The 26,369-nt window shown below is 42.5% G+C and overlaps 1 protein-coding gene across 1 annotated transcript in view; it reads left to right on the top strand.

The window, feature by feature from the left end:
* The window catches only part of LOC145354664 (heparan sulfate glucosamine 3-O-sulfotransferase 2-like), an 86,269-nt gene extending 60,346 nt beyond the window's left edge, over nt 1-25,923 (top strand). The window contains exon 2 of the mRNA XM_080206096.1: nt 24,711-25,923. Coding sequence (XP_080062222.1) covers nt 24,711-25,329 — 619 coding nt within the window. The 3' untranslated portion in view covers nt 25,330-25,923. The remainder of the gene's footprint in view (nt 1-24,710) is intronic.
* Nucleotides 25,924-26,369: the final 446 nt, after the last annotated feature.

Raw genomic sequence — 26,369 nt, 5'->3', positions numbered from 1 at the left:
CACATTCAGCTAAGCGATTGCAACATGTAAGTTGCATGCTAGACCTGGGAGTCTAATGAGTTGGTTAGTACCCAGATGGTGTCAAGTCTCAACACAGGAAATATCCATCAACTTGTCAATTTCTTTGGTTTCTGCCTGGTTGTAAATTAATCTTCTGAGCAGCAGCACAAGAGTCTAATTCCCACTTATAGTAGAACCCCACAGCTCTCCAATTACACCATGCCCAGAGGAACAAACACACTCACACCCACAAGGCACTCTGAATATTTCTCTGGAGTTCCGATGATAGAAGGAGCTGAGATAGGTGTCTCAGTGGGATGGTGACTTCATGCAGCAGTGCAAAATGGTAATTGTGATTTTTGTTGGCTTGAGGAGTCTGATTCACACAAAGAAGTTTTGCTTCATTACATGAGGACTTGCGATGGTCAGAAGCAGGCTAATCAATATCTTTTGTTTTGATTTTTATTTCCAGGATGTGGGCATCACTGGCATTTATTGTTCATCCCTGGTTGCCCTGAGTTTGATGCAACTGAATGTCTTGCTCAACCACTTCAGGGGCAGTTAAGAGCTCAGTTAAGAGTTCACAACTATGATGAAGGTTTGTCCAGACTCAAAACACTAGCTCTATTGTCTCTCTACAGATACTATCAGACCTACTGAAATTTTCAGCTTTTTCTGTTTTTGTAAGAATCAACCACATTGGTGTGGGTCTAAAGTCACATATACAGTGGACTGGGTAGAGGCCGCAGATTTTATTCCCTGAAGGGCATTACTGAACCAATTGCATTTCTTCCACAATTCAATTGCTTCATAGTTACTTACACTAAAACTGAATTCAAATTCCCAAAAGACGATGAACTCATGATCTCTGGTCCAGTGACATAACTATTATACCACAGCACATCAGTAGTCCAACAATGTCCTAGCTAATTGATTCAGTCCAAATGTTTATGGCAAGATACAGAATGTTCCAGGCAGTTGGCAGGGAGCAGAATAGGAGCCACATTAGCAGTCATACAATATCAAGAGTGGAGGAAAGTCACATTAGGTGTGTGTGATCCATTAGTGAGGTGGCACTTAGAATATCGTGTTCACTTAAGGGCAGCATAGATTCAGAGAGACAGTGATGCATGAGAAAGGAGAAACAAGCCCTCACTCAGCAAATGACCAGTTATAGGGAACTGAAATTGCCAGCACTGAGATTAGATTCTTAGTAAAATGAACAGCATGAGGAGACAGGTTTCAACATAATGAGGGCAACAAATAAAATGGGAGCAAGGAGATTCTTTGAATTAAATTGCAAATGTGGGGCAACAATGTGCAAGTTCAGCAATATTGAGCTCTGTCAGCATAACTTAGAGAAACTTGTCACTGAGAGGAAGGAAGGAGGTTGAGTATAGGAATAAACCAAAGGCAATGGATATGTGAGAACATAAATAGATTTCAATACCAACAAGAGACAGTGAATGCTGGAGATATTCACCCCAATTGTCACTGTTCCCACCACCAGCCCCCTTCCAGAGAGTTTAATGGAGACTTAATTTATCACACTATCCGTGAGCTGTTCAATTATAGAGGAGGGGTAGAGTGGACAAGCCTCATCTCTTATCTTTCATCAGGAGTCACTGGCTGACAATCAGGAGAGAGATTTCTTCCCCTCCCCAACTGCCCATATTGCCCAAAGTTAATGCTTTTCATTGAGCTCAGACTTGAATAAAAACTTGTACTTATCAAGCATGTTATCAATGCATCTCAACATGCTTCATATGCCTGAATTGTAGTAGCTGCTATCACAGATCATTCGGATCAGCAATGAGGGATAAAAAGGATTTGCATTTATATAGCACACTTCATGTCTTCAGTTTATCAAAAGTGCTTTACAACCAATGAAGTACTTTTGAAAAGTAAAGTCACCATTGTCCAAAAGATCATGGGCTGTGACTGATAGTGATTTAACCTGAAGATCACAACACCTCAGGCAAGGGGCAAGGTTGAGAAGGCACAGCCTTCATGAATAACCTCAGCTGGTTAGAGGAATTGAACACATGCTACTGGCATTACTCTACACCACTAACAAGCTGTCCAGCCAACTGAGCTAAACTGAAGTGTAGTCACTACTCTGCAGTCAATTTGTGCATACCAAACTCCCACAAATAGCAATATTTAGTGACCCAATCATCTATTTTTGTGATGTTGATTGACAAATAAATATTAGCCTGCACATCAGGGATAACTCTTCTGCCCCTCTTCCAAATTATGCCATGGGTTCTTTCACATCCATCTAAGAGGACAGAATGGTTTCATGTCTCACCAGAAAGACAGCAATTCCAACTGTACAGCACTCCCTCCATAATGAGCTCAAGTTTCAGCATTCGTGTGCTGAATGTCAAGTCCTGAATTATGACTTGAATCCACAACCTCCTAACACACTGTGTAAGTTCTTCACACTAAGCCACAGTTGAAACAGTTAGTCTGTATTTGAAGAGAAATGCAGGCCTAGGCTACTCTGGAATAGTTCCTACAGATTGGAGGGTAGTTAATGTAAGCCCACTATTCAAAAAGGGAGGTAGAGAGAAAACAGGGAAGTATAGACCAGTAAGCCTAACATCAGTACTGGGGAAGTTGATTGAGTCCATTATCAAGAATTTCATAACTTGGCATTGGGAAGGCGGTGGTATGATCAGACGAAGTCAGCATGGATTTACAAAAGGGAAATCACACTTGACGAATCTATTGGAATTCTTTGAGGCTGCAACTGATAGAGTTGATTAAGGAGAACCAGTGGATGTGGCTTATTTAGACTTTCAGAAGGCTTTTGACAAGGTCTCACGTAACAGACCACCATGTAAAGTTAAAGCACATTGGTTTGCAGGTAATGTCTTGAGATGGATAGAAAGCTGGTTATCAGACAGGAAGCAAAGAGTTGGCATAAATGGTTTTTTTCTGATCGGCAATCAGTGACTAGAGGGGTTATGCAGGCATTTATGCTAGGAGCCCAACTGTTCACATTATATATAATTGATTTGGAAAAGGGAACTGAATGTGTTACCTCCAGATTTGCAAATGACACAAAGTTGGGTGGGAGGGTGAGGAGGATGCAAAGACACTTCAGTGTGATTTGGACAGGCTGAGTGTGTGGGCTTCAGTATGGCAGATACAGTATAATGTGGATAAATATGAGGTTATCCACTTTGGTAGCAATAATAAGGCATATTATTACTTGAATGGGTGTAAATTGAGAGAGATAGATACTTAAGGAGACCTTGGAGTCCTTGTGCATCTGTCATTGAAAGTAAGCACACAGGTACAGCAGGCAGTAAAGAGGCAAATGGTGTGTTGATCTTCATAGCAAGAGGATTTGAATTTTGGGATAGGGATGTTTGCTGCAATCGAATAGGGTGTTGGTGAGGCCACATCTGGAGTATTGTGTGCAGTTTTGGTGTTCTTATCTGAGGAAGGATGCCCTTGCTATAGAGGGAGTACAGTGAAGGTTTACCAAGCTGATTCCTGGCATGGCAAGTCTGTCACATGAGGAGCCACTAAATTGGTTAGGGTTGCCTTCATTGGACTTTAGAAGAATGAGAGGTGATCTCATGGAAACTTTAAAAATTTTAATAGGGTTAGAAAGAGTAGATTCAGAAAGAATGTTCCCAATGTTAGGAGACTCCAGAACTAGGGATCATAGTTTGAGAATAAGACCTTTTAGAACTGAGGCAAGGAGAAATTTCCCCACCTAGAGGGTGCTGAATATGTGGAATTCATTACCACAGAATGTAGGTGAGGCCAAAACATTGTCTGATTTCAAGAAGAAATTAGATATACCTCTTGGGGCTAAAGGGATCAAGGGATAGGGGGAAAGGGGGAATCAGGATATTGAATTTGATGATCCAGCCATGATCAAAATGAATGACAGAGCAGGCTCAAAGGGCCAAATGGCTTACTCCTGCTTCTAGTTTCTATAACCAATCTGTTCCATCAGCCTTGCCATGTTATACCTATGGGGTGTTAAGGGTAAAGAATTTAATTGTAGGCCCATGTCACCGTGCTCCACATTTGGGCTGAAAAGTGGCAAGTAATATTCTGACACACCAGCGTCCGGCATGATCATCTCCAACATCTCGCCTTGAAATTCAATTGCACTACTATTGTTGAAATCGCTACCACTGGACCAGCCATATAAATACAGTGGCTAAAGGAGTAGGTTAAAGGCTGGGAATTTTGCAGTAAATAACTCATCTAACTCCCCAAAGTCTGTCCCTCATTTACATGGCATAAGTCAGGAATGTGATGGAATAATTGCTGGCCTTGCCAGCTGTGCACACATGAGCAGATGCTAAAAAAGTTTCATCTTTACTGCTCACTAGTGTTTCCAGCATAGTAACATCTCCCTTATGTCTAATAGTCTTTGTAAAGAGGTGCTAAAAGAAAAGATACCCATATGTAATACTTCGGCTTTCTCTCCTCATCTATCTCCTTGATCACGTCTATTCAAGCCTCCAACAAAGGGATTATTCCACTTAAGCCCTGGAAAAGATGAACCAGATCCCTCCTCCTGAGCTGGATGATGGCAGTCTGAATGAAATAGTATGGAAAAGGAGCCAATTAATGTCTATTAACCAAATCAATATAAGATCTTAAGATATAGGAGCAGAATTAAGCCATTCAGCCCATCATGTCAGCTCCACCATTCAAGCATGGCTGATATGATTCTCATCCCCATTCTCCTGCTTTTATCCCGTCACCCTTGATCCCCTTATTTATCAAGAACTTATGTATCTCTGTCTTAAAGATATTAAATGATCTGGCCTCCACAGCTCTCTATGGCAATGAGTTCCACAGATTCACCATCCTCTGATCGAAGAATTTCCTCCTCACTTCAGTGTTAAAGTAGCATCCCTTCACTCTGAGGTTGTGCCCTCGAATTCTAGTCTCTCCCACTAGTAGAAACATTCTCTCCATGTCCACTCTATCTAGGCCTCTCAGTATTCTGTAAGATTCAATTAGATCTCCCCTCATCCTTCTAAACTCCATCGAATATAGACCCAGTCTCCTCAACTGCTCCTCATATGACAAATCCTTCATTCCTGGGATCATTCTTGTGAACCTTCTCTGGACCCCCTCCAAGGCCAGCACATCCTTCCTTAGGTATGGAACCCAAAATTGCTCACAATATTCCAAATGAGGTCTGACTAGAGCCTTATACACCCTCAGCAGTATATCCCTGCTCTTGTACGTTATCCCTCTAGAAATGAATGCTAACATTGAATTTCCCTTCCTAATTGCCAACTGAACCTGCATGTTAACCTTAAGAGAGTCCTGAATCAGGACTCCCAAGTCCTTATGTACTTCAGATTTCCGGAGCCTTTCCCTATTTTAAAAAATAGTCTATGCCTCTATTCTTCCTACCAAAGTGCATAACTGTATTCCATCTGCCATTTTTTTGCCCACTCTCCGAGCCTGTCCAATCATTCTGCAGCCTCCCCATTTCCTCAACACTACCTGTCCCTCTACATAATTTTGTATCATCCACAAACTTAGCAACTATGCCCTCAGTTCCATCTTCCAGATCTTTAGTGTACATAATGAAAAGTTGTGGTCCCAACACTGACCCCTGTGGAAAAACCACTAGTCACCGGTTGCCAACCTGAAAAGGATCCCCTTATCTCCACTCTCTGCTTTCTATCTGTTAGCCAATCTTCTATCCATGCCAGCACCTTGTCTCTAACAGCATTGGCTCTTACCTTAATTAGCAGCCTTTGTAAGGCACCTTGTCAAAGGCTTTCTGAAAATCCAAATAAATCACATTCACTGGCTCTCCTTTGTTTAACTTCTTCGTTACCTCCTTAAAGAATTCTAACAGATTTGTCAGACATGACCTCCTTTGACAAAGCCATGCTTACCCAGCCTTATTTTCCCATGCCTTTTCAAGTACTCCGCAATTTCATCCTTAATAATAGACTCCAAGATCTTACCCATGACTGAGGTCAGGCTAACTGACCTATAATTTCCCATTTTCTGTCTCCCTCCCTTCTTAAACAGGGGTGTTACATTAGTCTTCTTCCAGTTCTCTGGGGTCTTCCCTGACTCCGGTGCTCCCTGAAAGATCACCAGCATTGCCTCCACATCTCCTCAGCTATCTCCTTCAGAACCCTGGGTGTAATCCATCCGATCTGGGTGATTTAGCCACCTTCAGATCTTTCAGCTTCCCTAGTACCCTCTCCATTTACCTCTCCCCTTGACTCTCTTGAAGTTCTGGCATGTTACTGGTGTCTTCCACCCATTCAGTTCCTCTGCCACTTCTTTGTTCCCTATTATTACTTCTCTAGCCTCATTTTCCAGTGGTCCAATGTTCATTCTTGCTTCTCTCTTACCTTTTATATATCTAAAAAAAACTCATGCAATCTTCTTTTATATTACTAGCTAGCTTACCCTCATATTTCATCTTCTCTACTTTTATTATTTTTTAGTCATCTTCTGCTTGCTTTTAAAGGCTTCCCAATCCTCTGGCTTCTCACTATATGCTCTTTCCTTTGCTTTTATGCTATCGCAGACTTCCCCTGTCAGCATTGGTTGCCTCATCCTCCCCTGAACATGCTTCCTCTTCCTTGGAATGAATTGATGTTGTGCCTTCCGAATTATCCCCCAAAACTCCGACCACTGTTGTTCCACAGTCTTTCCTGCTAGGTTCCCTTTCCAATCAAATCTGTACTTGATCAATAAATGGATAATTAGACGCCACCGAACTTTTGAAAGCAATGAGATGCTTTTTATTGGGTGTGCATGAACTCTATTTACAATGAATCTTAGTGTAAAATTAATGACTACATCTTTCTGTTCCTGTTGGTGTCCAGTCCAGACAGCTGTTTGCATAGAAAGCACGTTGTTGGATTAAATAGATAAAGGGTGAAGGCAATTTTGTTTTTTGTTCCCCTCAGATTTATCTCTATTTAAAAATTAGTACAACGATTCTGTTCTGCTTCAGGTACTTTCACATTAGGCTCTTTTTTGCTGCAACTTACTGCTCCTTTGTAATGCAATTGCTGCTCCCATTTATAAGGTATTAAGGCTGACATTTGGAATGATTCACTCCTTTCTACTACTGTGTGGTCTATATGTGATAGTGATAGATCCTATACATGTACAGCTCTCTGCTGTATTGTATTGAAATGCACAGATCCCTGCTGTACTATTCCAGATAAATTGTCCCCTGCTGTACTACTTCCAAATACAATGCTTCAAGCTGTATTACTCTCAGATATATGACTCCCTGCTGTATTATTCCCAGATACAACACTCCCTGAAGTATTACTCCTAGATACAATGCCCCATGCTGTATTACTCCCAGATACCATGCACCCTTCTGTATTACTCCCAGATATACTGCTCCCTGCTGTATTACTTCTAAGGGTTCTTTCTTTTGCTGTATTACTCCCTAATGTATTGCTTCGAAATCATACAATTATCAAATCCCGAGAGTGCAGAAGGAGGCTGTTTAGCCCATCAAGTCTCCACTGACAGCAATCCCATTCAGACCCTATCCCTATAACCACACACATTTATTCTGCTAGTCCCCCGACACTAAGGGACAACTTGGCACGGCCAATTAACCTAACCCACACATCCTTGGAGAGTGGGAGGAAACCAGAACCCGGAAGAAACCTACACAGACACGGGGAGAATGCACAAACTCCACACAGTCACCTGAGGCCGGAATTGAACCCAAATACCTGGCACTGTGAGGTAGCAGTGCTAACCACTGTTTCACTGAGCCACCGTAACCATTGTGCTACCATGTCACCCATATATGAAATGTATTGCTCCATGCCATAGTATTCCCAGCTGAATTTTTAATTTGTTCATGGCTTCGCTGTCAAGTCTAACACTAATCTATCCCTAATTTCCCTTGAGAAGGTTCTGTGAGCTGCCTTCTTTAACAACTGGAGTTTATGAGTTCTAAGTACACTCAAAATGCTATAGGAAGTCACTTCCAGGATTTTGACCCATTGACAATGAGGACGCAGCAATATATTTTCAAGTCAGGATAATATATGACTCAGAGGATGAACCTGCAGATGGTGATGTTCCTATGCGTCAGCTGCCCTTGTCCTTCTGGTTGATAAGGATTGTGGGTTTGCAAGGAATCTTGATGAGTTACTACAGTGCATCTTGTACATAGTATACACTCCTGCGGCTCTGCGACGGTCATGGAGGGAATGAATGTTTAAGGTGGTTGATGGAATACTGATCAAGTGGGCTGCTTTGTCCTAGATGAAGTTGAGCTTCTTGAGTGCTGTAGGAGCTTCACTAATCCGGGCAAGTGGAGAGTATTCCGTCACACTCCTGACACTCCAACCTTATGGACGGGACAGACTTTGGGGAATCGGGATATAAGCTATTCTCCTCAGAACTCCCAGCCTCTGACCTGCTCTTGTAACCCCTCTATTTATCTGATTGGTCTAGTTAAGTTTCTGCTTAATGGTAACTCCAATGTTGATAGGGGGTTCAACGATCTTAATGCCATTAAATATCAAGGGGAGATAATTAGGTTTTCTCTTGTTAGAGCCTGGCATTTATGAATGCTACTTGCCTCTTATCAAAACCAAGCATGAATGTTGACAAGTTCTTCTTGCATATGGCTACTGACTGCCTGTGAATTATATAGTACGTTTGTGCAATCATCAGTGAGCATTTCCACTTCTGATATTATGTTGGATAGACAGTCATTAATAAAGCGGCTGAAAATGGTTGGTACTGTAATGTCTTAACTAGGGTTAGGATTGTGAGTTATAAACAAAAAGACGTGGTTTGCAAGTGTTGATTTAAAATAACAATAGATTTATTGAAGAAGCTGTTGCCTGTAGAGTGGAAAATGAATCTTGGGCAGAAGCCTATGAAATACCCTAATGACATCACCATCAAATCCTGTGACCGGCTCTTAAAGCAATCATACAACCACTTAAATTTTTAACAAATACCTAGGTCATTATCCTCAGGAACACTGCAGTAATGTTTTGGTGCTGAGATGCTATGATGTATGATTCTCATTGATTTCAATTTTGTTAGGGACTCTTGATGCCACACTTGGTCAAATGCTGTCTTGATGTAAAGGGCTGTCACTCTTACCCCACCTCTGGAATTGAGCTCTTTTGTCCACGTTTGGACCAAGCTGTAATGAAGTCAGGAGCCACACTGTCCTGGCTCAACTCAAACTGAACACTGATGAGCATTTTATTCCGAGTAAGTACTGGGCTTCTCCATCATGGAGAATAGGGATATTTGTGGAGCCTTCTCCTACAGTTAGTTGTTTAATTGTCCACCACCATTCGCAACTAGATATGGTGGGACTGCAGAGCTTTGATCTGATCTGTTGGTTGTAGGATCACTTAGCTGTGTCTATGCATGCTGCCTCTGCTGTTTCTTATGTATAAAGTTGCAGCTTCACCAGGTGGGAATCATATTCTTGTACGTTCCTGCTGCTGCTCCTGGCTTGCTCTCCTTCATTCCTCATTGCATCAGTGTTAGTCCGCTGGTGTGATAGTAATGGCAGAGTTAGGGATATGCTGGGTCATGAGGTTACAGATTGTGGAGGAAAGCAGTTCTGCTGCCATCTCATCGATGCCCAGTTTTAAATTTATAAGTCTATTCTGAATCTGTCCCTTTTAGCATGGTGATAGTACCACATAACACATTAGAGGGAGCGTCCTTAGTGTGAAAATAAAACATAATTTCCATAAGGATTGTGAAGTGGTCATTCCTACCAATAACGTCATGGATAAATACAACTGCAACAGGGAGGTTGGTAAGGACAAGGACAAATAAATTTTTCCTTCTCACCACCTGCTGCAAGAAAAATCTTTCAGGACTCAGCAAGTTTGATTAGTGGTGGTGCTATGGCACTCTTGACGATAGACATTCAAGCCCCCACCCTGAGGTACGTTCTGTGCCATTACTACTTCAGTGCTTCTTTCAACTGATGGTCAACATAGATGATTACTGATTCACCAGCTTAGGGAATGTGATAGGTGGTAATTAACAGAAGGTCCTTTGCACACTTTTTTCACCAGACGCCATGAGACTTCATGGATTCAGCATCAATGTTAAAGACTTCCAAAGTCACTTCCTCTTAATTGTATATTACTGCGCCATCACCTTTGGTGATTTGCCCAGGGATGATCATCAAGTAAACTGGAACATATTTGAAGATCTGAATATAGGAATAGGGATATCTTATTGCAATTGTATAGGGAGTTGGTGAGGCCACACCAAGTTTAATGTTATTTACTTTAAGAATATGTTACATTAAGTTTAATCAAGGTTATTTACACACCAAGATTAATTACTTTAACCTGGTGTTGTGAGACTTCTTACTGTGTTTACCCCAGTCCAACACCAGCATCTTCACTTCTTGACAGAAGCCAGAGGGTGGTTGTAAAGAGTTGTTTTTCAAACTAGAAGCCTGTGACCTGCGGTGTGCCATTGTTATTTGTCATTTATATTGATGATTTGGATGAGAATATAGGAGGCATGGTTAGTAAACTTGCAGATGACACCAAGATTGGTGGCATTGTGGATAGTGAAGAAAGTTATCTCCAACTGCAACAGGAGTTTGATCAATTGGGCCAGTGGGTTGATGAATAGCAGAGGGAGTTTAATTTAGACAAATGCAAGGTGATGCATTTTGGGCGAGTGAACCAGGGCAGGGCTTACTCAGTTAATGGTAGGGCGTTGGGGAGAATTACAGAACAAAGAGATCTAGGGGTACATGTTCATAGCTCCTTGAAAGTGGAGTCACAGGTAGACAAAGTGGTGAAGAAGGCATTCGGCATGCTTGCTTTCATTGTTCAGAACTTTGAACACAGGATTGGAACGTCTTGTTGAAGTTGTACAAGATATTGGTACGGCCAATTATTAAACTCGAAAGAGTGCAAAAAAGATTTACTAGGATGCTACCGGGACTTGATGGATTGAGTTATAAGGAGAGGCTGGATAGACTGGGGCTATTTTCTCTGGAGTGTAGAGGCTGAGGGGTGATCTTATAGTGGTCTATAAAATAATGAGGGACATCGATCAGCTAGATAGTCAATATCTTTTCCCAAAGGTAGGGAAGCCTAAAACTAAAGGTCATAGGTTTAAGGTGAGAGATATAGAATTGTCCGGAGGGCCAATTTTTTCACACAGAGGGTGGTGAGTGTCTGGAATGAGCTGCCAGAGGTAGTAGTAGAGGCAGGTACAATTTTGTCTTTTAAAAAGCATTTAGATAGTTACATGGATAAGCTGGCTATAGAGGGATATGGGCCAAAGGCAGGCAATTAGGATTAGCTTAGGGGGTTTCAAAAAAAAGGGCGGCATGGACAAGTTGGGCCGAAGGGCCTGTTTCCATGCTGTAAACTCTATGACTGTATGATAAGGGTAAACCTTTAGAACTGAGGTGAGGGGAATTTTTTTCACCCAATGGCTGGTGAATGTGTTGAATTCACTACTACAGAAAGTAGTTGAGTCCAAAATGTTGTCTGATTTCAAGAAGAAATTAGATATAACGCTTGGGGCTAAAGGGATCAAAGGGTATGGGGGCAGGTGAGAACAGGATATTGAATTTGATCATCAGCCATGATCAAAATGAATGGCAGAGCAGGTCGAAGAGCCGAATGGCATACTCCTGCTTCTAGCTATTATTATCTGAAAGTTATGATTTTGTGAATTCAGCTATGGCAGGCTGTTGTTTGGCTAGTATGCAGGACAACTCTCTCAGTTTTGGCAAAGTCCCCAGACATTAGTGAGGAGGGCATTGCAGAGTCGAATGGGATTGGCATGCCTTTGCTGTGTCTGCTGCCGAGGTTGATGAAGGATGGTCTGTCTAGTTTTATTCTTCTTTGGGCTTTTCTTGGCAGCTTGATGCAACTGAGTAGCTTGCTGGGGAACTCTGGAGGACAGTTAAGGGTCAATCACGTTTGCTGAGGATTAGAGTCACTTGTCGGCCAGACCAAGTAACGGTAATGGAGTTCTTTCCCAAGCCTGTTAGTGAACTAGGTGCATTTTTATGACAATCCAGTTATTTCATGCTAACCATTCCTGAGACCAGTTTTCTTAGTCCGGATTAAATTAATTCATTAAATTTGAATTTCTGTTTGTTGTGGGGTGTGTGAGGGATGATTTGTCTCTGAAGCAGAATTACTAGATCCATAATATAACCATAATTCAACCATTCTCTCATGTTATTCCCTGGTATATTTCTCCTTGCTTTATTATTCCATGGTGTATTACTCCCAGGTGTACTGTTCCATACCCTATTATGCCCATATATATTATTCCCTGCCTAACCTATTCTCCAATGAATTGCTTCCTGCTGTATTTCTGTCAAATGTATTGTTCTCTGCTGTATTATTGCTTGATAAGATGTTCCCTGATGTATTATTCCCTGTTGCATGATATGTATGCTTGATAAAGTGCCATGTGGCTTTGCAATTTCCTTCTTTATTTGAAGGTCTTTATCACAATAAAAGATCTGGAGGAAGAAGCAGTAAAGAAGTCCACCACAGTGCATGGTGAACTTGAAGACACATTAGCAAGATTGGCTAGCCTTATGTCAATCTTGTTGGAAATTTAGAAATGATTTTCTCCCACAGGACAGTGGACACATAGAACAAACTCACAGAGAGAGGGAGTTTGATTCAGGGTCAATTAGTGCCTGGATCAAGATGAATTGGGAAAGAAGATTAAAGATTTTAGAGATATTAATGGCACTGTCAGGGAAGTAGTTGCCCTAGCAATACCAGAAGTCTATGATAAAATAATTATGCAGTGGCTCTAATGAACCAACATTTGATGGGCTGAGTAGCCTTTTCCTTTTCTGAGCCACCTAAAAATAATCCCAACCAATGGAGACAATATGATGCAGGCTTCTGCTTGATTCTGTTATTCCATGCCTAAAAAACATGCACAACAATGTTAAATGTAAGATCCATGATTCCTTGCAGATCTATTCTCTGCTGGCAAAATTGTCTCAATACTTGTGTAGTTCTCTTCTCTTCCTCTGACCCCTGCCTGTCATCCCATTCCATCCCAGCTTCGAGTTCAAAGATTTCTTCACTGCCTCCAGGAAACATTGAAAAGATGTGTCTGGCAGGTGAGGCCAGTCTTTGGTGTAAAATCTACAGGGATTGCAAGAGAAAGAGAAAGCTGACCAGGTGAGAGGAGAAAAGTTTTGAGAGAAATGGATGAGTTAAAATCAAAGATTGTACACTGACTTTCAACAAAGTGAGGTGACAGAACAGTGCAAGAAAATGGTGTACTTGACAAGGAGCTATGACAATTGCATTGATAAAATAGTGACAAAGAAGATTGGGTGAGGTGGAGAGACACACTCAAAAGTACTTTACAGTCATGGTGACACAGTGGTTAGCCTCACAGCGCCAGGGACCCTGGTTCGATTCCCAGCTTGGGTCACTATCTGCACATCTCCTCATGTCTGCGTGGTTTCCTCCGGTTTTCCCATACAGTCTAAAAGATGTGCTGGTTAGGTGCATTGGCCATGCTACATCCTCCTTCAGCGTACCCGAACCGGCGCTGGACTGCGGCAACTAGGGGATTTTCACAGTAACTTCATTGCAGTGCTAATGTAAGGCTACTTGTGACACTAGTAAGTTAAGTTAAAGTTAAAGTCAATGAAGCCAATGGAAGTTGCATGTCTAGTGGGGTAGAGGAGCAAATGAATCTTAGAATATCAATACACCAAATCAGTAGAAATTGGTTAGGTTGGTGAGGCCATTAAAGGAAAAGCCAAATTCTAGTCTTTATTTCTAGAGAGACAGAATTGAAAAGTAGATAGGTTATGCTTAACACGTATCGAATCTTGGTCAGGCCACAGTTAGGCTGCTACATATTTCTGATCGCTATGTAATATATAGAAAGATATAAAGGCACTGACTGAAAAGGGTGCCAAGAAGATTTACAAAGCTGACACCAAAAATGTGTGAGTACACATATCAGTAATGGATTCACAGGCTGGGGGCAGAATTTTATCATTCCATCTTCCGTGGGAATCGGAGCACGTGAGGGGCAGACCATGGAAAGGTCCATTGACCTCAGGTGGGATTTTATGGTTTTGGGACAAGCAAGGCTATAAAATTCTACCCAGGGTCTCTGTTGAAAAAAGAAGGCTGAGGAGTGACCAAATAGAGGTCTTCAAAATTACAAAAGGTTTTGAAATTAAATATAAGAAAATGTTTCTTCCTGTGGGATGAGCATATCTAGAAGCCATCAATACAGACATAAAACTGTTATTGAGAAATCCAATAGGGAAATCAGAAGAAACCTTTTTCGCTCAGTAATGATGAGAATGTGGATCTCTCTACGCACAGGGATAATGTGAAGAAAATAACATATTTGCATTTAAAGGGAGACAAGAGAGGAGTATGAGAGGAGATAGAGGATTATGGTGACAGATTTCGATGAGGAAGAATGCGAGGTGGCTCAAATGGAATATATGGTTGGACTGAATGGCCTGTTTCGTTTCTGCAATCCTATGCATATGAAGTGTAGTCACTATTGTAATGTAGAAAACACAATCAATTTGCGCAGCAAGCTTCCACAAACAGCACTAAAATAAATAACAAGACTATCTATTCTGGTGTTGTTGGCTGAGGACTAAATGTTAGTTTAGTCCGGACACAAACTTCCCTGTTCTGAATTCAAATAGTATCATGGGATCTTTTACATCTACCAGAGAAGTCAGGCAGGGCCTCAGTTTAACTTCTCACCCAAAAGATAGCATCTTCAATAATGCAGTACTGAACTGAAATGTCAGCCTAAGTTTTGTGCTCCATGTCTATGGTCAATCCACAATGTTCTGACCCAGAAGGATTCGTGCTACTCACCAAATTGCAGCAAATACAAGAGAGGTGTTAGAATGTGGGCCAGGAATTTTCTCAGAAAAGGAAATGCTGTTAAGGGAAAATAGATGGATGGGAACACATTTTAAAATCTGTTAGTCACACAGTACTTGGTTTAAAAATATTTCCTCTGTGGTTAGGATTGGGAATGTGAAAGCAAGAAAGCAAAGGAAGGTTTACAGTAACTGAATACGTTTAATAGCTCAGCTTTGGAAGGAAGTTAATATCAGATTTAAGAATTCTGCAGAATCAAATTAAATTTGAAATCTAATGAATCATTTAATCCTCAAGCCTAATTTTGTCCTTCTGGACATCAAAACAAACACAGTCATCTCATTAAAGCACCTTTGTTTTCACATTCAGAATCCACTGCAAATTTACTGTCCTAAATATACACCTCTTGAGAGAGAAGTACATATAGTAATCTCTTTCTTTGGTCCATGTACAAGCTTCCCTATCATGGACCCTATCACGGACCCATTGAATTTCCTTATAAACATGCAAACATACATACAAACAAACAAATTAGGAGTAGGCCACTTGGCCTTCTGGGTCTTCTCCATCATTGAATAAGATCATGGCTGATCTGACTGTAGCCTCAACTCCACATTCGTATCTATTTCCAATAACCTTTCACCCTCTTGTTAATCAAGAATCTATCTACCTCTGCCTTAAGAATATTCAAAGGGTTAAATGTTTCCATAAACCGGTAAAGGCCAATGCTGGATGGGAAAAACAGTGTTGAGCCTGCCGATGGCAATGTTGATTTTTCCCGACACATAGTCCTAAATATTCTCTGCCACGAGTTCCACGCCATATCCCTGGCAGGGGGGCTTCTGATTTGCCTGCCCCACCATCACTTCAGAGCTGCAATCATTGGGGTGCCACATTTAAAGGCCACCCCAGCATACACCAACCACATTTTGTAGGTCACTGGGAAAAGATAATTGCCAAGAAATCCACCCCAAGCTTTTTGGACCTCATTGGAGAGTCTCTTGGGTGCTGTAGAGGCCCAAAATGATGTCCACTAGCCACACACAGGAAGAAAACCAGCAAAGTCATCAATCTAGCGTGGGAGGCAATGACAGCGATCATGAGTGCCAACACTCTGCACAAGAGGACAGCCATCCAGTGTCGCAAGAGGATGACTGACCTCCTCTGTTCTGTCAGGGTAAGTCATTCTTCTCATCACTTTCACAAGCATCCACATGGATTTCACTCAATGTCAGCTCCAGGGATACCACCACACATTCTTCCACACACATCTTAATTTTGCCTGCAGGTTGTGTCCTTATCACCTCATTGATCCCACTTGCCATCCACACATGCCAGGCATCCTTATCATCTGCCTTGGCATGTGTCCTAATTACACTCTCTCCATCTGTTTTCATGTAAAGAGATCCCAGACAGACAGAGGAATGTCAGAACACAAGGTCCTCACCCTCACAGGTTTCAAGCACAGAGTCAACCAGCTCGCCAGGATGGCACAGTGGATAGCACTGCTGCCTCACAACTCCAGGCACCTGGGTTCAATTCTGTCTGTGTGGAGTTTGTACTTTCTTCCTGTATCTGTGTGGGTTTCCTCCTGGTGTTCTGGTTTCCTCCCACACTCCAAAGAAATGCAGCTTAGGTTGATTGGTCATGCTCAATTGTCCCTTAGTGTCAGAGTGACTAGCAGAGTAAATACATGGAGTTACACAGAAAGGGCCTGGGTGGGATTGTTGTTGGTGCAGTCTCGATGGGCCAAATGGCCTCCTTCTGTACTGTATGGATTCTATGACATCAACTGCTTCTGTGCTGATAGTGAGATTGGCGGCGATAAAGCAAGTGAGGATCTAGCATTGCATCATCCATCAGACAACAACGCTGTGAGTCATGTCCCCTGCTTCTCAGGTCCCTGCATGCACTAATGACTACTCCATTCTTTCATAGGCACATCAATGAAGCAGCTGAGGCAGTCCACCAGCCAAGCTCTCGACTCCAGCCCTAACACTAGCAGAGGAGGGTTTCATGGACCCTGATATCAAGAAACATCACAGCACCCTTCACCAGCATAGATACACGCATCTCAGTGAGACCTAGTTCTAGAGTAGCCTCGGGGTCATAACCTGGTGAGCATATCACTCTCTGAGTCACAGCAGGTAAGGACAGGAAATCCCTGGGTGCCAGCACTCAGAGGATTGCTGAAGACCAGAATTCTGCTGAGTCCCAGTCAGATGACAAGCCTGTGAACTGAAGCATGCCTCAGCTATTGGAGCTCTAAAGGCAAACTTGGGAAAATCAGGAAAGGATGTTTCGTACACTCTAAGGACTGAAAGGGGGAGTCCATCTGTCTTAGGCATAAAGTGATTGTGCCAACACTGAAATGCAACACAATTAGGATGGCGGCTGCTGTGGAAATATTGGTGCAAGACCTTTGTCCCGCACTGCTGCAGGACATAAACTCCATGGTGCAGAACATACATTTAATGGTGCAGGACGTGCACTCCACAGTGCAGGCTTGCTGGAATACCTAAGTCTCAGCACCAGAGAACAGCATGTCAAGCACTTGTACATAAACATTCACCTCTGTAAGTAAACCGTCACTAATTGTACCCTTTCTATGACTCCTTGTTCTGATGAGTGTTCCTGTAATCCCAACCTGAAAGCCTGATTTCTGTACAAGAAAAGGGCAGGGTGTTCAGTCCAAGGCTTTCTCCATGTGCTTTGTGCAAGGCTCCCAGCACTTTGGTGATGTCCCTTCACAGTGACTACATATCAGTCATGCTTGTGTGACATACAGGGCTAGCGTCACTCATCCCAATGTGTGCTCACTACACCTTTTGAGGTGAGGATGGCCCTCCAACCCATATGCCTCAGCCTCCAGTGGTACCAATCGTCAAGCGACTGCTCAGGAAAAATGCCATAAGGTCAGGAGAGGTGGAACTTGCCCTGCTGCATCACCATGATATGACCCTAGTCACTGACAGCAAGCAAGCTGGTATCAGCTAGACAGGAGTCAGACATTCACAGAAGCTCTGTGAGGATTAATGCACCGTCCTCTGCAGAGTAGGGACTGTAGGCAGCCACTGTGTCCCTGTGACAGGAGCGTTATCACAGAGTGTGCACTGCCATTAGTCAGATTGGAGAGAAACACTCACAGAAGGCATGTGAAGATAATGGGATGTCCTCACAGGATCTCCACATCACCCTTCATGAGTTATCATACTTGTCTGCCTTGTCTGGACATTGCCATTATTCTCATGGCCGACATCCGCTCCTTTAAGGACCTCCTCAGCCTTGTCTCCTTCCCAGCCATCCTCTTAGGGGAAACGTGCAGTTCCTCCATCTCATCCTCAGGCAGTTACTTCCCCCATTGCAACACCAGATTATGCAAGGTGCAGGAGGCAACAATGCATGACACCCTCTGCAGATTATATTAGAGGGCTTCACCAGACTGGTCCAGGCACCAGAATCTCACTTTCATCATCCCAATGGTTTGCTTCACCAAATCGCAAGTTGCATGGTGAGCCTCATCATACCTTGTCTCAGCTGCACTCTGTGGCCTCCGCACAGGCATCATTAGCCACCTCCTTAGTGGTTAGCCCTTGTCACCGAGGAGCTAACCCTCAAACCTCTTAGGACTCTGAGATCTAAGAGTGGTTCTGAATGTAGAAATTGTTCACACTCCCAGGGAATCAAGCACATACCTGTAGGATGCATTTGGTGTGGTCGCAGACCAGCTTAACATTCAGCAAGCAGAAGCCCTTGCAATTCACGTTGTTCACTGCTTGATATCCCATAAGTCTGAGTGCCACATGAATGCAATCGATGACACCCTGCACCTCTGGGAAGGCAAGTATTTTTGCAAAGCCCATTGGCCTTGCATTCTGGCTTGCCTGATCCTGGTCAAAATTGGCAAAGTAGTATGCCCCTGCGAAGACTGCATCCATCCAAGACTGGAATCATTTGTGTGTGGAGGCTTGTGAAATCCCATAGTGATCACTTGTGGAGCCCTGGAAGGAGCCACTAACATAAAAATTGAGCTTAGCTTAAACTTTCAGCAACACTGGCAATGAATATTCTCCAATTCCCCATGGCGCCCAATCTTGCAGAAGGTGGCAAATGTGATCAACCAATTCCCTAGACATACACAGTGTAGCCTTCAGCGACACTGGTATTCAGACCTCTGCAGTTATGTTAGGTACGTCTATCGACCTTGGGTCTAGTGAGGCAATTCCAAGCAATAGCTCTCTGGGGGTAATCTTGTGAATGCAGAGCAGGATCTGCCACCTCTTCCTCTTCACAGTTCTGCTCCTGCCTTTTGCAAGCCCAACATCTCCAATGATTCTTCAAAAGAATGACAGTGATCACAAGGCTGCAGGTTTTGTACGTTCTCAGAGAAAAACTCGACAGTTAGCTTCTGTCTCCTAAGGACCACTTTTTGCCTATTATTCATAATTGAAGCTATCTCTCAAAGCCCATTGATTCATGTCCTGGCCACCACATTGATGACTAGACCTTACTGCACATTCTGCCCATACCACCCATATCCCACACCACATGACATGTGGCCAGAGCCCTGGTCACTTTACTGCATCATGAGCTCTCAACTCAGGCACAGGCATTGTCCTAAACTTCAATCCAAGGCCTTGTGCTCAACTTGGTCTTTGGGGGCACTTGTCAACATGCACTTCAACACAAAGCCAAGAATTAGGAGTGTTCTCCCCATGCCATTGCCAACTCTTGAAGGGAATGTAGCTGTTTTCCTGTGGCCCAGCAGTGGAAGGCATTCTTAGGAATGGTTCCCACAATAGTTGACAATTAACCCCTTCCCCAAAACGTTTCAATGCCCCGGTCTCCCCCAACTAGCCCCCCATTATCCTGCAATCATTCACCTGGTTGATGGCCTGAATTTTCCCTCTGGTGGCCTGGAGTCTTCCCTCCAGTGGATTGGAGTCTTGTCCAGATATCCTTCAACTAGTCCCCCAGTACCTTTCCCCAGTCTCCTTCCAGTGTTACCCCAGCCTCTTTCCAGTGTTACCCCAGTCCCCTTATAGTGGTACCCCAGTCTCCTTCCAGTTTTACCCCAATCTCCCTCCAGTGTTACTGCAGTCTCTTTCCAGTGGTACCCCAGTGTTCTTCTAGTGTTACACCGGTTTTCCTCTCCTTCCAGTGTTACCCTTGACTTCCTCCAGTGTTACCCTGTGGGTTGAGTCTGGTCAACCCCCGCAGTGCCCCCCCATTCCCCACCAAGTTAAGCAAGTGAGACCTGTACCCTCAAGTCAAAGCCTATTTACCTGAGTCTAGTCTCTTTGACCACCAGTCAGAGTGAGTATTCCTGAGTCAAAGGCTGGTCACCCTCAGTCAGTAAGTCAGCCCTGTTAATATGCGGAGCCACTCTGCTAGTGCTGCATTCAGCCCCAAGCTCACTTTGAAAGGGTGCTCGCTAGGTGCATGCCTTTTATAATCAGTTTTGATTTGTGCCATTCTGACATCCTGTCACCGTGGATGGATTTTTTGATAGGTGGGTATGACTCTGGCGTATGGGCCCGATAAGATGAAAATGTATCATCACGATGTTCCCAATGCTGAACAGCAGGAAACATGGTCCAGCACTGCTGGGCAGAAAGGACAATCGTGGTAAACTTTCATGCTGACATAAAACACAGCTTTGGATTTATCATGACATTTTCTGTCTGAAGATGCCCAACACTACAACAGCAAAAAATCCTGCCAATAGCTCTGCTTCTACCTGCCTTTTGAGGAAGAAAGTTCCAAAGACTCAAAACCCTGAGAAAATAAATTTCTCCTCAACTTTGTCTTAAATTGAGTGACCTCTTATTTTTAAACAGTGATCCCTAACTCTACATTCTCCAACAAGAGGAAACATCCTCGCCACATCACCCTGTCAATACCACTCAGGAACTTAAAGATTTTAAAGTTGTTTCTTACTCTTCTAAACTTTAGTGAATACAAGCTGAAACGGGCCAACTTTTTGTCATAAGATAACTCGCCCATTCAAGGTATTAGTCTAGTAAATTTTTTCTGAATTGCTTCTAACTCATTTACAACTTTCCTTAAATAAGGAGACTAATACTGTTCACAGTACTCCAAAAATGCTCTCACGAGTGTTCCGTACAACTGAAGCATAGTCTCCCTATTTTTGTAGTCAATTCTCCTCACAATAAATGATAATTATTTGCAGTACCTGCATACTGGTCATTTGTCAGTCATCCTCTGAATCACAGAACTCTGCAATCTCTCATTATTTAGATAATTATTTTATTTTTTAATCTTCCAGCTTAAATGTTCCTGCATTATACTCCATTTGCCAAAACTTTGCCCACTCACTTATCCTATCTATGTCCATTTGTAGTCTTCTTATATCCTCTTCGTGATTTACTTTCCTACTTATCATCGTATCATTGATAAATTTCACAACCATACCTTCCAGTCATTTATATAAATCGTAAAATGTTGACACCCCAGCACTGGTCCCTGTGACATCCTGCCAACCAGAAAAAGACCCATTTATGCCAACTGTCTGTTTCTTGTTAGCTATTCAATCTTCAATCCATGCCAATAAGTTATCCTCTACGCCATGAACTTTTAGTTTCTGCAATAACCTTTGATGTTACTCCTTTTCAAATGCCTTCTGGAAATCTAAGTACAGTATATCCTTTGGTTCCCTTTATCCACAGCACATGTGACTCCTTCAAAGAGCTCCAATAAATTGGTTAAGCATGATTTCCCTTTCACAAAACCTTGCTGACTCTGCCTGATTGCCCTGATGTTTTTCTAAGTGCCCTGCTGTAATATCTTTAATAAGAACTTCTAACATTTTCCTGCTGATAGATGTTAGACTAACTGGTCTGTAACTTTCTACTTTCTGTCATTTCCCTTTTTGAATAAAGGAGTTACATTTGCTTTTTTCCAATCCAATAGAACATTCTCTGAATCTAGGGAATTTCAGAAAATTAAAGCCAATGCATCTCACGAGCTACTTCTTTCATGACCCAAGAATGAAATTCATCTAAACTTAAAAGATTTGTCAGACCATAACCCCAACAATTTGTTCAAAATATCACACTTTCCTGAGTTCCTCCTTGCCTTCCTTTTCCTGATTTACAACTATTTCTGGGATGTTACTTGTATCCTCTATAGTGAAGACTGATGCTAAATACTCAACCAATTCATCTGCCACCTCCCTACTTTTCATTATCAACTTCCCAAAGGCACTTTCTATAGGTTCAATGCTCATTTTGTTAACTCTTTTCTTACTTAAATATCTACAGGAATTCTTCATATTTCTACCTTCTTTCTCTTGTAGTCCAATTTTCTCTTCTTATTAATCTTGTCTCTTTGCTGTTATTTATATTCTGTCCAATCTTCTGACCTGTCACCCATCTTTGCACAATTATATGCTTTTTCTTTAAGTTTGATACTGTCTTTAACTTTTTTAGTTAACAACAGAGTGGATCCTCCCATTGTAATTTTTCTTTCTCATTGGAATGTATCATGGACTGCAGCGACTCAAGAAGGCAGCACACCACCACCTTCTCAAGGGCAATTAGGGACGGGCAATAAATGCTGGCCAGCCAGTGATGCCTATGTCCCACGAATTAATAAAAAAAACTATATATTCTGAAATTTCCCTATAAATATCTGCCACTGGATCTCTACAGACCTGTCATTTAACTTCATTTCTCAGTTCACTTTAGTTAGCTCCTCCTTCCCATCCTCATAATTTCCCTTATTTAAGTTTAAAATACTAGTCTTCAATGCACCCTTCTCTCCCTCAAACTGAATGTAAAATCCAATCATATTAAGATTGCTGCTACCTAGGGGTGCTTTCACTATGTGATTACAAATTAATCCTATCTCATTCCACAATACCAGGTCTTGTACAGCCTGCACCAGGTTGCCTTCAGAACATGCTGTTTTAAGAAACTACTGTGAAAACATTTTACTAACTCCTCATCTATGCTACCTTTGCCCATTTGGTTTTCCTCGTCTACATGTAGATTATATTAGTTATTATAATCCCCCATTATATTACTATCCCTTTCTGACAAGCTCCCATTATCTCTTCCTTCATACTCTGTCTTCCTATGTCATTACAATTAGGGAGCCTATACATCACTCCCACAAGCGATTTCTTGACTTCATAATTTATCTTCTCAACCCAAACTGCTTCTACATCCTGATTTCCTGAACTTAAGCCATCCCTCTCTAATGTGCTAACACCAGCTTTAATTAACAGAGCCAGCCCTCCACCTTTTCCTAACTTTCAGTCGTTCCTAAATGTCTCATATCCTTCAATATTCAGATCCCATTCTCTGTCATCCTGTAGCAATGTCTCAGTAATGGCCATCAGATCGTACTTATTAATTTCTATTTGCCCTATCATTTGATCTCTTTTGTTTCAAAAGATTTTAGATACAGAGCCTCTAGTTTTGTCCTTTTATTATTTTTATAGCATCTAGTCATACCTGTTGATTTGATTTTAGATTTGTACTCTCTGTCCCTTTCTGTCTCGATCTGTTTATCATTTCCATATTTGTACCCACCTTGATTTCCTTGTCTCTTCTCTTTGGTTTACATCTTCCTAAATTTGATCTCTTGCCTCATTATTCTGTTTAAAACTCTCTCTACTTCCCTAGTTATATGGTCCGCTAGAACATCAGCTCCAGCACGGTTCAGATGAAGACCGCCATTGTGATACAGAATCCACTTTCCAGTGGTGCCAGTGCCCCATGGACCAGCACCCAATTCTCTCACATCAATCTTTGAATCACATATTAATTTCACTAACCTTGTGCCAATTTGCACATTGCTCAAGTAATAATCCAGAAATGATTGCATTTGAGGTATTGCTTCTTAATTTGGTGCACAGCTCCTGATACTGATATGCAGAACCTCTTTCCTCATCTGTCCTCTGACATTAGTACCTACATAGGCCACAACCACTTGATCCTCCCCCTTTTACTGTAAGTTCCTCTCTAACTGTGAACAAAGGTTGTGAACCCGGGCACTAGGTAAGCACTAGCTGGACTCTTGCTCTTTTCTGCAGAGAAGTGTCAATCCCCCTTATTATACCATCCCCTACGACCGCTGCATTCCTTTGCACTCCCCCAATTTGAATGACTTTGTGTACCATAGTGCTGTGTCAGTCAGCACATCCAGCCTGCAGCCCTGACTCTCATCCAGACAAGCTGAAAGAATCTCGAAACTGCTGGAAAATTGCAGAGGCTGACACCCTGCACTCCTACCCTCTGTGTCTCCTTATCTACCTCAGCTTCAGTCACTCCCTCTTATCCCTGACCAGCTTCCAAATCAGAAAACCCGACCCCAAGAGATGTGACTGCCTCCTAGTACAAAGTGACCAGGTAATACTTGCCCTTTTTAATGTGTCACAATGTCTTCAGTTCAGCCTCCAGCTCAATGACTATGTGCTGAAGCTCCTTAAGCCACAGACACTTATTGCTGATGTATTTGCCCTTGGGTCACACTCGTACCCAGGAATTCCCACATACTGCAGACATAACACATCATCTGTCTTGTCATACTTATGTGCTTTAATTACTTAATTCATTTTTTTATATTTATTAATCTTATCACAATTTTTGTACTATTTTAAACCTCAGTAGAATAGATCTTGACCACTTAATGGATACTCACTAGAAACTCACCAAACAGTTCATTTCTTCACTTCTAATTCAGAATTTCTGTTTATCTGTTTACCATGTTCCTCCCATTTTCATGCATTATATGTAAACTAGAAATAATTTGATCTACTACTGCCAAGAATACTAATAGCTGCTTTTTATATGTCCTTAGAAGCTTGATGCCCAAGACCTTGGATGGTCAGATCACCATGGAGAAAACGCCCAGTTACTTTGTTACCAGAGAGGCACCAAAACGAATATTCTCGATGGCAAAGGACACTAAACTCATCGTAGTGGTCAGGAACCCAGTGACCAGAGCCATTTCAGACTACACCCAGACACTGTCCAAGAAACCTGACATTCCAACCTTTGAAGTTCTAGCCTTCAAGAATAGGACCCTGGGCCTGCTCGATGCCTCTTGGAGTGCCATACGCATTGGAATCTATGCCTTGCATCTGGAGAACTGGCTCCAGTATTTTCCCCTCTCCCAAATTCATTTTGTCAGTGGGGAGAGGCTCATCATTGACCCAGCTGGAGAAATGGGCAAAGTGCAGGACTTCTTAGGCCTCAAGAGGATTGTCACGGACAAACACTTTTACTTCAACAAAACCAAGGGATTTCCTTGCCTGAAGAAACCAGAAAGCAGCAGCACACCAAGGTGTCTAGGGAAATCGAAAGGAAGGACTCACGTCCAGATAGATTCGGAAGTTATCGAGCAACTAAAGGAATTTTACAGACCATATAATATAAAGTTTTATCAAATGGTGGGACATGACTTTCGATGGGATTAATCACTAACCATACAACAAGTTAAGGAAATAAAGGAGAAAGCATATAAATGTCTTCCATTATAGATGACTTACCATATTGAAAAGATAGCCTTGTTATGGCACACACCAGGCAAACTGTACTAGAGCTCAATTCTGATGCAAGACTGTGAGCTCAAAGATCCCTCTCCTTAATTTATCAGGGTTCAGGCCATTCCTGGGGCAACCGCTAGAGAAACTAGTGCCAATTGTTGGGGCAATCACTGAAGAAACTAGGGCTAACTATTGTGGTAACCACTGGAGAAAACAGCCAACAACTGGATGCAATTACTGGGGATAAAAGGCCAACTTACCTAGAAACCAAGGCCAACCATCTGGGCAGCTTTTAGGAAAACCAAGGGCAACCATATGGGAAACCAGGGGTAGCAACTGTGATAACCAATGGGGAAACCAGGGCTAACCACCGTGGTAATTTGTGGGAAAACCAGGGTTAAGCACTGTGGGAAACAATGGGAAAACCAGGGCTAATCACTGTGAGAGCCAATGGGAGAGCCAGGGCTAACCAGTGTGGGAGCCAGTAGGAAAACCAGGGGCGAATCACTGTGGAGCCAGTGGGAAAACCAGGGCTAAGCACTGTGGAACTACTGGGAAACCAGGGTTAATTGCTGTGGGAACCAGTGGGAAATCCAAGGCTAACCACTGCGGAGCCAGTGGGAAAACCAGGACTAACTACTGTGGAACCAGTGGGAAAACCAGTGCTAACACTGTGGGAACCAGTGGCAAAACCAGGGCTAACCACGATGGGGACCAGCAAAAAACTAGGGCTAACCACTGTGGAGCCAGTGGGAAAACCCAGGGCTAAATACCATGCGAACCTGATGAAAATCCAGGACTAACCACTGTGGGAACCAGTGAGAAAAACCAGGGTTAACCAGAGTGGGACCACTGGGAAAACCAGGGTTAACCACTGTGGGAACCAATGGGGAAATCAGGGTTAACCACAGTGGGAACCTGAGGAAACTAGGTCTAACCATCACTTGGGTAAAGAGGGGCAATTACTGAGG

The sequence above is a fragment of the Carcharhinus amblyrhynchos genome, chromosome 18 (assembly GCF_965287045.1).
Source record: "Carcharhinus amblyrhynchos chromosome 18, sCarAmb.v2.hapA, whole genome shotgun sequence".
Taxonomy (NCBI): Eukaryota; Metazoa; Chordata; class Chondrichthyes; order Carcharhiniformes; family Carcharhinidae; genus Carcharhinus; species Carcharhinus amblyrhynchos.
Note: the sequence above shows the minus strand (reverse complement) of the source record. Positions and strands in the feature narration are given on the sequence as shown.